This window comes from Theropithecus gelada, chromosome X, assembly GCF_003255815.1.
Source record: "Theropithecus gelada isolate Dixy chromosome X, Tgel_1.0, whole genome shotgun sequence".
In the NCBI taxonomy this organism is placed as follows: domain Eukaryota; kingdom Metazoa; phylum Chordata; class Mammalia; order Primates; family Cercopithecidae; genus Theropithecus; species Theropithecus gelada.
The window spans coordinates 68,166,082-68,178,125 of NC_037689.1; the positions used below are offsets into that span (position 1 = coordinate 68,166,082).

The 12,044-nt window shown below is 37.2% G+C and overlaps 1 protein-coding gene across 6 annotated transcripts in view; it reads left to right on the forward strand.

The window, feature by feature from the left end:
• CHM (CHM, Rab escort protein 1) overlaps positions 1-11,320 on the forward strand; it is a 183,654-nt gene extending 172,334 nt beyond the window's left edge. For all 6 annotated transcript variants that reach the window (XM_025373121.1, XM_025373123.1, XM_025373124.1 and 3 more), the window contains one exon: positions 7,619-11,320. In XM_025373121.1, coding sequence (XP_025228906.1) covers positions 7,619-7,810 — 192 coding nt within the window. In that variant the 3' untranslated portion in view covers positions 7,811-11,320. The remainder of the gene's footprint in view (positions 1-7,618) is intronic.
• The last annotated feature ends 724 nt before the right edge of the window (positions 11,321-12,044 follow it).

The following is a 12,044-nucleotide window of genomic DNA, read 5'->3' on the forward strand; positions in this document are numbered from 1 at the left end:
ATGCCAGTATTCTAAAGAAACATTGTTTCTGATTTAAACAGTTGAACCATTGGTATATTATTTTGAAATACATAAATTATTTTTCTTGATAAACAGTCATTTCAAGAAGGTTGTAACTAGTAAGTCATATAAAATTAATTTTACAGTAGTCTTAATGCATTTTTTTAATCATAGAAAAGAAGTTATAGCATAGTTTTACATAGTTAACATGATTCCATTAATGTTTTGACACAAGTTCATGTCCCAAGAGCTACCATTACTGATGCTGAGGTCTGTTGTAAAGTAAGGTGGAAGTTTGTGATAGCCATCCTGGTCAGGGCTATGAAGAGGCACAGACTGATACAAGCTGCTAAAAGTGAGCCATGATTCCATTAAGCTGAATATTGATATGTATATATAAATATACTTCTTTGCCCTGGACAGGATGAAAAAAACAGAAAATATTTTTTGATGATACATTTCTAAATTTTTCACAGGTAGAACTGGCACATCTGTCCATTAAGTCAATAAATGGGTAATTTAACATTGTTCTAAGACCACAGATGGAACTTTCGTTCCTACCAGTGGCAAGGATCTTATAGCAAATGTCCTGGTTGAGCCTGTAATCTAATTTTGAGTCGTGGTAGCAAAGCTATGTCTATGATGAATATACAAACATCTGCAGTTTTTTTCTGGAATTCTTGTTTATTTTCTTCAGTGCCTGATGGTGATCCTGTATAATTATATTCAGCCAGTGATACCAAACAAAAGCAGAAAGTCACATCCATCTCTCATCCATCATTCATTCTATTAGTTTAGTAAGAACCCAAGATGGCTGAAGATCTGCATTTATAGCTTGAAATGATCAAGTCATTTTTACTTTGATGTTCTAATTTTTTGCAAGTAGAAATTGCCAACAAGTTTTTAGCAAGGTAGCTTAGGTCATTTTTATCCCTGAATGAACTTTAATATTTTTTAACCAAAAAAATTTAAGAGCTTATAATACAAGTACTAATGTATTCTAAACATCCGAACTGCATGCTAGAAGATTATAATTGAGGGATAATTTTATCATGAGGTCATTTGCTTCTCAAGAAGATAATCTTCAGAGGTAACATGCTGTAACAGTAGAAAACAGTACAGTGCTAATTTTGGTACTAATTAATATATGCTATTAAATGTAAGCAGTTTTAAATTTGTTGTATAGCTTTTAGTCTCATCAATTTTGGGGGAAATATTATGATGCCTACTTTTAAAGAGCATTGACAATATTTATAAATAGCTTGTGTATTCAGATAAACTGCATGCTAATTCCTGTGTATCAGCCTGTAATTATGTCAATCACTAATTGGCGATTTCTGGTGATTGGTATTTTCCAAATGAAGATTATCCATAAAGGCTCTCAGAATATCACCTAGACTTTGCTTATGTAGACAACACAAGCCCATGCAGATTTCTTTATTTTAAAAAAACAAATGAAATACTTCATTTTACCAGTTGGCAAGGTGACATCTTTTCTTATTTGTAAAATGTATAGAGGTTGAGTAATGTAAACTTGACACTCTTGTGTTCATAGGGAACTATTTGTGATTTGAAGATGCACCAAAAACATAAAGTGATATGTCTGTAATACCCCCAAGTTCAAATTGTTTGCTCCTGGCCTCCAAGACATTCTCTATTGTCACCACAAAACCAACCTAAGTGATAGTTGCGATTCTTTCTATGACTTGCTCATTTTTGTAATTTATGTTGCATCAGATTTGTTTTTATTTGTCTGAAACTGACATCTGAGATATCTCTTTTTCTTGGCAGATGTTGTGTACCATTTACCCAAACATACTGATGGACAGTTCCATAGTCCTCATTCCCAAGACATTGATGGCTCACTCCTTCAGGAGCCCCACCCTCTAGGAGATGTCACTACCATGGGAACAAGAATAAATAGTACCATACTCTTTGTATTTTACTTCAAGTATAAAATGAGTTAAATTGGCTGATGTTGGGCTGGACTGGCAACCTAACCTCCATTTAGAACATGGTTTTATGGACAGATTAGCCAGTCACTTACGACGTTTGATACACAGCCCATTATTAAGTTGAGAGCTAGCTGTATAGATTGAACTATCAGGTTGTTCACATACTGTAGTACCGTTTCTTTTCTCATGCCTTTGAGAGAGAGAGGGCAATTTTAGATGTCATATTTTCTGTAGCTGCCATTCATTTGAGCACTTTCTATGTGTCAGAGTCTATCCTTGGCATCTCATATATATTATCTTATTTTGTCCTCAAAACAATCTTGCAAGATAAGTATTTGTGATATCCCCATTTATAGATAAGGAAGCTACATCCTAAAGGGGCTAAATAACTTGTCCAGAGGTCACATAGCTAGTAAGTTCTTGAGCCAAGAATTAAACTCAACTCCTTTGGATCCCAGTGCTTGTACACTCGCCCAGTGAGTGTTATATGCTACTTTCAGCTTATGAGTAGGCCTACATCCTAAAAACATTAAAGTACTATATTAATGAAATGTTTATTTTTGTTTTGTGTTGATGTATGTTAACTAAACTTATAAATATTTTAAATAATTCACTTTGTTCTATCCGTACATCCCAGTGTGAGCACACCAAGTTACAATATAATTAGCACTTTCCAATTTTTTAACCACCTGGAATTTTTTACCCTTTGAGCTAACTTCTGGCTTAAAGGTGAAGAGGATGAAAAGTTGCCAATTAACTATTCTGTGCTTAGAACTAGGTTTAGTTGGCAAACAAAATGCAGCAGACCAAGAAACATTAGATACACTTTCCAGAGCATGGCAGTTGACCCTAAGAGGTTCCAGCAGTTAGAGAGAGGAGAGATTTGGGAAGGACTGGAGTCCGGCTATAGGAAATTGGCATCAACAAGGGCCAGGGCAGATGGGCTAAAGGTGGGAATTTCATAAGCAGGTAGAACACAAAGAAGAGTGGTGTGGCAACTGGCAACTGGTGCTAATCTTAGGAGGCGGGTGGTGCATGACAAGATGTATGGAAGCATATGGTGTGGGATCCAGCCACAGAGATTGGAGTTAAGGGTAAAAGCTATTCTGTGGAAAGGAGGCAAAAGGGAGACAAGGTGTCAAACACAGAGGAATTGGCATAGAAGTAAAAGAATTTATAGTAATTATTATTATTATTATATTTATACTTAATATTTGTATTAAATGTTACTGACATTCTATTTTATGCCAAGGCACTAAGGATCGAGTTGACTAAAAGTGTTTGTCATCCTGGAGAAATCACTGTCAGGTAAAGGAGAAAAGCATGTAAACAAATGACAGTGTAGTGTGGTATATGTACTAATACATCCAAAGTCTAGAAATAATATAGAGGAGCAATGAGCCCAATCTCGGAGTCAGAGAACCTTACAGAGGGGTATAATAGATGAGTAGTAATTCTCCATCTAAATCAAAGACAGTAGAATTGAAACATTCTGGGTGTAAAGAATAACATTGGTACCAGCCCAGTATGTAAAAAATAAGTATGGTGTATTGTTTCATACAAATAAACAGGTATTAGTAAATCAAGAAGTCTGAGAGACGCAGGCTAGATGAAGTGGTATTTGATAAGATCAGAGAAATTAGGCCTGAAGGGTTTTATTTTCTATAGTAGGGATCTTGGATTTTATCCTATTGGTGATGGGGAGTCATTGAAGAATTTTAAGCCAAAAGTTAAATAAACAGAATTTTATTTTCCATAGACCCATCTGAGGGTGGCATGGAGATGGACTATATGGGCGGACTCTAGAGGCAAGGAGACCAGTCCAATTCCGAGGCTATTGTAGTTGTCTGGTTGAAAGATGGTGCATGTCTGGGCTATGTCAGTGGGGAAGGAGCAGATGAAGTTAAGAGATACAAGATAAAATTGATAGAATTTGATGATTGTTTGCATGCCAAGTGTAAAAGGGAGGGAGAGCTTTTACAGATAGTAAATATAAAGATGTAAGACAAAAAAGACCATTGGGGGAACGGAAGTATGAGGTAATGGCTTTGTCTGACCTAGATCCCGCTTCTACAGGGACTGTGTTTCTAGCAAAGGAGTATGGTGAGTTCCCGGGATGGAGAGCAAAGATAGGCATCTGTAATGTTTAATTTCCAGATAGCCACAATAAAAAATGCAGTTAGCTATAGTTACCATGCTGTACATTAGATCCCGAGAACTTATAACTGAAAGTTCATACCCTTAAACCAACAGCTCTTCACTCCCCAGCCCCTGGCAACCACCCTCAACTTTTCTAGATTCTACATATAAGTGAGATCATATGGTATTTTTCTTTCTGTGCTTGGCTTATTTCACTTAGCATAATGTCCTCCAGGTTCATTCTTCTTGTCATAAATGACAGAATTCTTCAATTCAAATTTGACAAGAGAGCAGATTTTAAGTATTCTTACTAGAAACACGCACACACACACAGTGGTAACTATTGGTAGTGATGGACGTGTTAACTTAATTGTGGTAATAATTACACAGTGTATATCAAATGACCTTGTACACCTTGAATATAAATAATTTTTGTCAATTAAGTATTTAAAAACTTCAAAGAAATTGTCTATAGCAATTGGCGTGTCCAAAAACATACCCTTGAAGTTTTTTTTATTCTGTTACCCTGTCATACTAATAAGTTCAGCTTAAATCTTGACATTTTTACTTATGTTATTATTAGTAATAATGAAAATAGCTACCATATATGTTGGCTTAATCTCTGATATTTTATAGATAAGGAAGCCAAAGCTCAGAAATTGGGTAAGCATTCCCCAAATCACATAGCTGCTAAATCGTAGAGCCAGTATTTTTACTGAGGCTATCTTTTCAAAACTCACGTGCTTAAACAAGTGCTGTAGTCCTTAAAGTCCAGGAAATGGGAATTATATCAGAAAGCAAATAGTTGAACAAACAGTGAAGCGTTTTCTTCATTTGAACAGTGACTTGTTAAAATTGCTATATGCTAAATTAGACTATACCAGTATCATATATAGGCTTGTATTAGTCTGTCCTCACACTGCTATAAAGATACTATCTGAGACTGTGTAATTTATAAACAAAAGAGGTTTAATTGACTGACAGTTCCTCATAGCTGGGGAGGCCTAAGGAAATGTAAAATCATGGTGGAAGGCAAAGGGGAAGCAAGGCATGTCTTTCATGGTGGCAGGAGAGAGAAAGCGAAGAGGGAACTGCCAAACACTTTTAAACCATCAGATCTTGTGAGAAGTCACTATCATGAGAACAGCATGAGGAAAACTGCCCCCATAATCCATTCACCTCCCACCAGTCCCTCCGTAATACTTGTGGATTACAATTGCAAATGAGATTCGGGTGGGGACACAGAGCCAAACCGTATCATTCTGCCCCTGACCCTCCCCAAATTTCATGTCCTTTTCACATTTCAAAACCAATCATCCCTTCCCAACAGCCCTCCAAAGTCTTAAAACTCATTCCAGCATTAACTCAGAAGTCTATGTCCAAAGTCTTATCTGAGACAAGTCAAGTCCCTTCCCCCTATGAACCTGTAAAATCAAAAGCAAGTTAGTTACTTCCAAGATACAATGGAGTATAGGCATTGGGTAAATGTCCCCATTCCAAATGGGAGAAATTGGACAAAACAGAGGGGCCATAGGCCCCATGCAAGTCCAAAACCCGGCCAGGCAGTCATTAAATCTTAAAGCTCCAAAATCTCCTTTGACTCCAAGTCTCACATCCAGGCCATGCCGATACAAGGGCTAGACGCCCACAGCCTTGGGCAGTTCCAACCCTGTGGCTCTGCAGGGCATAGGCACTGTGCCTGCTTTCACAGACTGGCATTAAGTGCCTGTGACTTTTCCAGGTGCATGGGGCAAGCTGTCAGTTGATCTACCATTCTGGGGTCTAGAGGACAGTGGCCGTCTTCTTACAGCTCCACTAAACAGTTCCCTAGTGGTGACTCTTTGTGGGGGCTCCAAGCCCACATTTCCCTTCAGCACTGCCCTAGCAGAAGTTCTCCATGAGGGCTCTACCCCTGCAGCAGACTTCTGCCTGGCCATCTAGGCGTTTCCTAACATCCTCTGAAATCTCTGCAGAGGCTCCCAAACTTCAGCTCTTGTCTTTTGTGCACCCTCAGGCCCAACATCACATGGAAGCTGGCAACGCTTGGGGCTTGCACCCTCTGAAGCAACAGCTCAAGCTGTACCTTTATTCCTTTTAGCCATGGCTGGAGCTGGAGCAGCTGGGATGTAGGCTATCATGTTTCAGGGCTGCACAGAGCAGTGGGGCCCACCCAGCCCACAAAACCATTTTTCCCTCCTAGGGAAGATCTCTGACATGCCCTGGAGACATTTTCCCCATTGTCTTGTCTATTGACATTTAGCTCATCGTTGCTTATGCAAATTGCTGTAGCCAGCATGAATTCCTCCCCAGAAAATGGGTTTTTATTTTCTCCCACGTGGTCAGGCTGCAAATTTTCCAAACCTTCATGCTCTGCTTCCCTTTTAAACGTAAGTTCCAATTTCAGACCATCTCTTTGTGAACACACATGACTGAGTGCTTTCAGAAGCAGCCTGGTCACCTCTTGAATGCTTTGCTGCTTAGAAATTTCTTCTGCCACATACCCTAAATCATCTTTCTTAACTTCAAAGTTTCACAGATCTCTAGGGTGGGGACAAAATGCCACTAGTCTCTTCACTAAAGCATAGCAAGAGTCACCTCTGCTCCAGTTCCCAATAAGTTCCTCATCTCCATCTGAGGCCACCTCAGCCTGGACATCATTGTCCATATCACTATCAGCATTTTGGCCAAAACCATTCAACAAATCTCTAGAAAGTTCCAAATTTTCCCACATTTACCTTTCTTCTTCTGAGCCCTCCAAACGATTCTAACCTCTGCCTGTTACACAATTCCAAAGTCACTTCCACATTTTCAGGTTATCTTTTAGCAGTACCCCACTCCTGGTACCAATTCTGTGTTAGTGTCTCTTACACTGCCGTAAAGATACTACCTGAGACTAGGTAATTTGCAAACAAAAAAGGTTTAATTAACTCACAAGACCACATGGCTGGGAAGGCCTCAGGAGAGTTATAATCATGTCAGAGGGTGAAGGGGAAGCAAGGCACATCTTACTTGCTGGCAGGAGAAAGAGAAAAGGGGGAACTGCTAAATACTTTTAAACCATCAGATCTTGTGAGAATTCACTATCACAAGAACAACATGGGAACAGTCGCCCCCATAATCTAATCGCCCCCTAACATGTGGGGATAATAATTTGAGATGAGATTTGGGGGGGGACTCAGAACCAAACCATATCAAGTCTCTATAAGATACCATATAAGCAATATTAAGGCAATTGTATTTTTTTTTGATATATAGAATGAATGTGTTTCAGTTCTCAACAATCTGAACACTTGATAATGAACCTGATGAGATACTACCATACTTGAAGTGTTGACCTGAATACATGTATAGAATTAAAGGGAGAAGTCATAGAATTCAGAAAACAGACTTATAGAAGTTCATGTATTCTGATAAAGTACTATAACCTGCTAGGATAACACTTAATTGTTTTTAGTTAATGCCAGAAATGCGCACACATTTTAAACCGATTTCCAAAAACAATTTATCTTTTCTTCCTTGGCCAGGCTGAAACACTTTTCCAGGAAATCTGCCCCAGTGAAGATTTCTGTCCCCCTCCACCAAATCCTGAAGACATTGTCCTTGATGGAGACGGTTTACAGCCAGAGGCTTCAGAATCCAGTGCCATACCAGAGGCTAACTCAGAGACTTTCAAGGAAAGCACAAACCTTGGAAACCTAGAGGAGTCCTCTGAATAATGGATATACACCGAACTGGATACCCAACTTTGGAAATTTCTACTGGTCTCAGAGTCTACTTGATAGAAGGACTGTTTGAAAAATGTTAGAAAGCAACAGCAATTATAAGGCAAAATAGGTAATAGAAATCCAAAAGGGGATTTTCCTTATAGAGGACGTTACAAGAACACACAACACTTACAAAGCACATTGACTTGCTCATTTTGAATACCAAACTTGTGTGACTAGCAGATGAAAATTATAAATCAGTTGATTCTCAGGAATGTAACTGTGGATATGAAAGTGATCCTATGCATTGTTAATAATTCCGTGGTCTTAGGACAATTTTGCTTACCACTATGGATCTTTGTTTGAAAGCCACATTTTCAGAACCAGCTCACATATTTTCTTTGGTTATTTGAATTATATTTTCTTTATGGACAAGAGCATCATAGCATAATGATAAAAACATATAGAAAAACTAAAGTATCATGATCTAGATAGAAGCCTGTATTTAGAATACAGGTTTGTTTTGTTTTGTTTTGCTTTCTATGTTGAGAAGCATTGAAAATGCTAATACAAAGGTGTTTAGACATTGTTAAGAACAAGTCAGTAGTGTTTTTTAGTATCAGTAGTGATATTTGTTTGTAAATTATTTACATATTGGGAAAGGTCAATAATGAAGAAGTGAAAGAATGGAAGGAAAGGTGTGGATAGGCTCATTGATATTTGGATGTTCTGTCTGTCAAATAACTAGAGTATTAGGCTAATTGTCTACAGACCTAATTTAATCCTGGCTGTCCTTCTGATGATATGTGGTAAATTGTTTAATTTCTGAGCCTACGTTTCTCCATATATAAAGTGGAAATAGTATTACTATGCCTACTGTATGAGAATGGTTATGAAGACCAATGCAATGCCATGTTTAGAATGGGTTTGCCAGAAGAAAATCGTTTTAGAATTTTCCCATTGACTTGATGAATCTCAGAAGTCTCATGCAGGAAATAATTGCTTGTTGTCAGTCAACAAACGAAATAGATCACAGCATTTTTATTGCATTGAGCTTTTTAAATGAAAATTTCTTTTTAAAATTAGTATTTTATATTCTTACATACAGACCAGTAAAAATAGTAACAAGTAGAATTGTGGTTTTGAAATATTACTAAGGAAAACACTCTATAAATTGTTAATATTCCTTTTCTGGTAGGTAAACCTGCAACCACCAAGGGCTCCAAATTGTGTATGACAGTTGGCAAGCCCTAAAATACACTCTACATAAAAATGTTAGGGTTGCCTCTAATCCCAGCACTTTGGGAGGCTGAGACGGGCAGATCACTTGAGGTCAGGAGTTTAAGACCAGCCTGGCCAACATGACGAAACCCCATCTCTACTAAAAATACAAAATTTTAGCTGGGTGTGATAGCGGGCACCTGTAATCTCAACTACTTTGGAGGCTGAGATAGGAGATTCACTTGAGCCAGGGAGGCGGAGGTTGCAGTGAGCCAAGATTGTGCCACTGCACTCAGCCTGGGTGACAGAGCAAGACTCTGTCTCAAAAAAAAAAGAAGTTAGGGCTGTACATAGACAGCAAACCAAGCTACAGTGACGTTGCCTGTATTTAAATTTTCTCAAATGGCCAAGCTCTGATGGTCTACTTTATTTGAGTAATAGTTTAGACTTACAATTGCCTGTAAATAAACAAACAAATGCACTCTTAGTTTTTTTGTTTTTTTGGGTTTTTTTCCACAAGATCTGGCCTATATTGTCTGTCAGGAAGCCATGGCTCCAATGTAAAGTACATAGTTCTTACATACTTCAACTGCAGCTGGTCCCTGACCTCACCAGGTTTCAGAGATGTTCTTAAAGGAAGCCAGCTGTGACAGGTCACAGATTCATGGGAAATGGAAAGAACCAAGGAACGTAGCTCTTGCCTCACCTTTCTACCCACTGCAGATGTAGTTCAAGCCAGAATAATGGAAGAACTTAACTTACTAGCCTCTCAGGCTGCTCCTATCCCTACCTCCCAGTGTACAGCCCCTCCCCATCTCTTTAGTCCCCTTTCCTTCGCTTCCCCTTTTATAATGTCACATAAATCAGGGACAGTAGGATCACATTATAACCTACTTTGTCACAGGGATTCGATTTTTCTTATATCAAATCATGTTTCCTGAAACCCAGCTGGGGCATATGCACTCAATGTCTAATACATACCTATTAATGTACCGGGTATTGGCCTTGCCCCTGAATATCAGCAATATATTATAAAAGATTCCAGTAGATGAGACGATTGAGTCTGAGTACAATTGCAGTAAATTCTGCCAATAAAGATATTGTACTGTTACGGTCTTAGAGTTAAGGCCACTTGAATGCAGTATGCACATTCATGTAAACAGACAATCAGGGTAGGCCTAGAATAACCACAAAAATTCTGTTGGCCTTACTACAGCCGCCTATGTGTAGAACAATGGAGGAGATAGTTTGTGGTCCATTATTGTACCCTGTTTCATCCATTAGCCAGCATCAGAATCTCTCTTTCAGGTCATTTATTAAATACGATTGAAATGTTTAAAAGTTCCTGAACATGATTCGTGATGATTAAAATATCATATGACTGATAAAAGACTTTAAGAACTTCAGATATTACCTGTTGCCTCAAAATGTAACAGAAATTATTCTTAGAGCTTTCTTTTTAGCTATCCTAATTACTGCAAATAAATATTTGTTCTTATAGTTTTAAATCTAAAAGAAAAATCTTTTGGTTTTGTTTTAAAACCTTAAACTTGAAGTCATATTAATAAAATTAATATATTGTACATAGTGGAAAATTTTAAGTAGCTAATTTAAAATTTCAAAAAATGCTATTAAAGAATTTTGATTCATATATTTAAACTTTTTAGTTATGCATGCTTCTTATTAACCAAAAATGATAATACCATTCAGTTTAGTGAGCAGTATGAGAACCAATACCTAATCCTTATGTTGCTGTTGTATATTTTCCTAGTGGTGTGCCTGCTCAGAAAAACATACACTGTATGTGTATACATACTTGTGTATATATAAAAGGTCAATTTATATATTTTTCTATAGGAAAATGGAATAACAATTTCCCTACCTCCCATAATATGTATTTGTCCATATTAAAATAGCCACATTGATGATAATTTCTAGAACTAGTTTCTGAGATTGTCAGCCCTTTGTCTAAAATAATGGCAGTATTAATGATTGACTTCTGTCACTGCCATAGTTACCTGGATTGGCAGCCTTAGTAGCCTTTGTCTAAAGTCCTAAAGAGTTCCCAAAAAATGTGTTGAAATTTAATTGCTAAATAGTGGTTGGTGATTCTTTACATCAGGAATTGTAATAATTTTCTTGCAAATAAGTTATTTACTGCTATTGATATTGAAGAATTCATCTTTTACTCAGTTAATTTTATTATATGTATTTCAAAAAGCATGAATATATGATTATTCATAAATTGTACACTTTAACAGTAAGTTTTCAAAGGAAATAAAGACTTTTAAATCCTTTTCAGGCATGGTGTCATATTTTGTAGTACTTACATCTTTTATATATGCCAAGAAGTTGAAGATTGCCTTTAACCTGATTTATGTTTTAGTATTAGTCTAGTATGTAAATAGTTAATTGTCAAGCTGTATATTTGGTTTTGTTTTTAGGCATCTGCCAACTATGTTAAGTTTATGAGAAAGGCAATGAAATAATATAGGGCGTGAGTTACTTTGCAAACTGTTCTAGATGCCAACATTAGTGCCAATATCAAACAAAGGTGAATGAGACCTTTTTCCTGTTTGGAATCAGTGCTGTAGAGGCTGTGCAGCATGGGCTATGAATTTATAGTACATTGATTGCCTGCAGACTGTTTTCACATCTCACTTACATGATGAGAATCTGAAAGGTGTTTCATATCTGCTTGGTAAATGAGAACCTGAAATGTTTTTCTTTAAGGGGTTTGAGTCCCCAGCAACTCATTTGCAACAGACAAGAGACTGCTGATGTTCTTTTTATGCAGAAATTATTCAATAAACTATGATTTGCTATTGAGTCAAATAAAGCAGACTGACACTTTTTGTCAATTTCAAGTAGTTTCTAAAGTTCCTCAGTAAGGAGACATTAAAAAGATAACAAGACTCTCAAAACTGGCGGTTTATCTGTGAGATTATTAATTAATCAATTTTAAGAAAGATAAGATTAATTGAATTTTTAAATAAATAGCTGTATTATCCTTCAAGCACCTTGA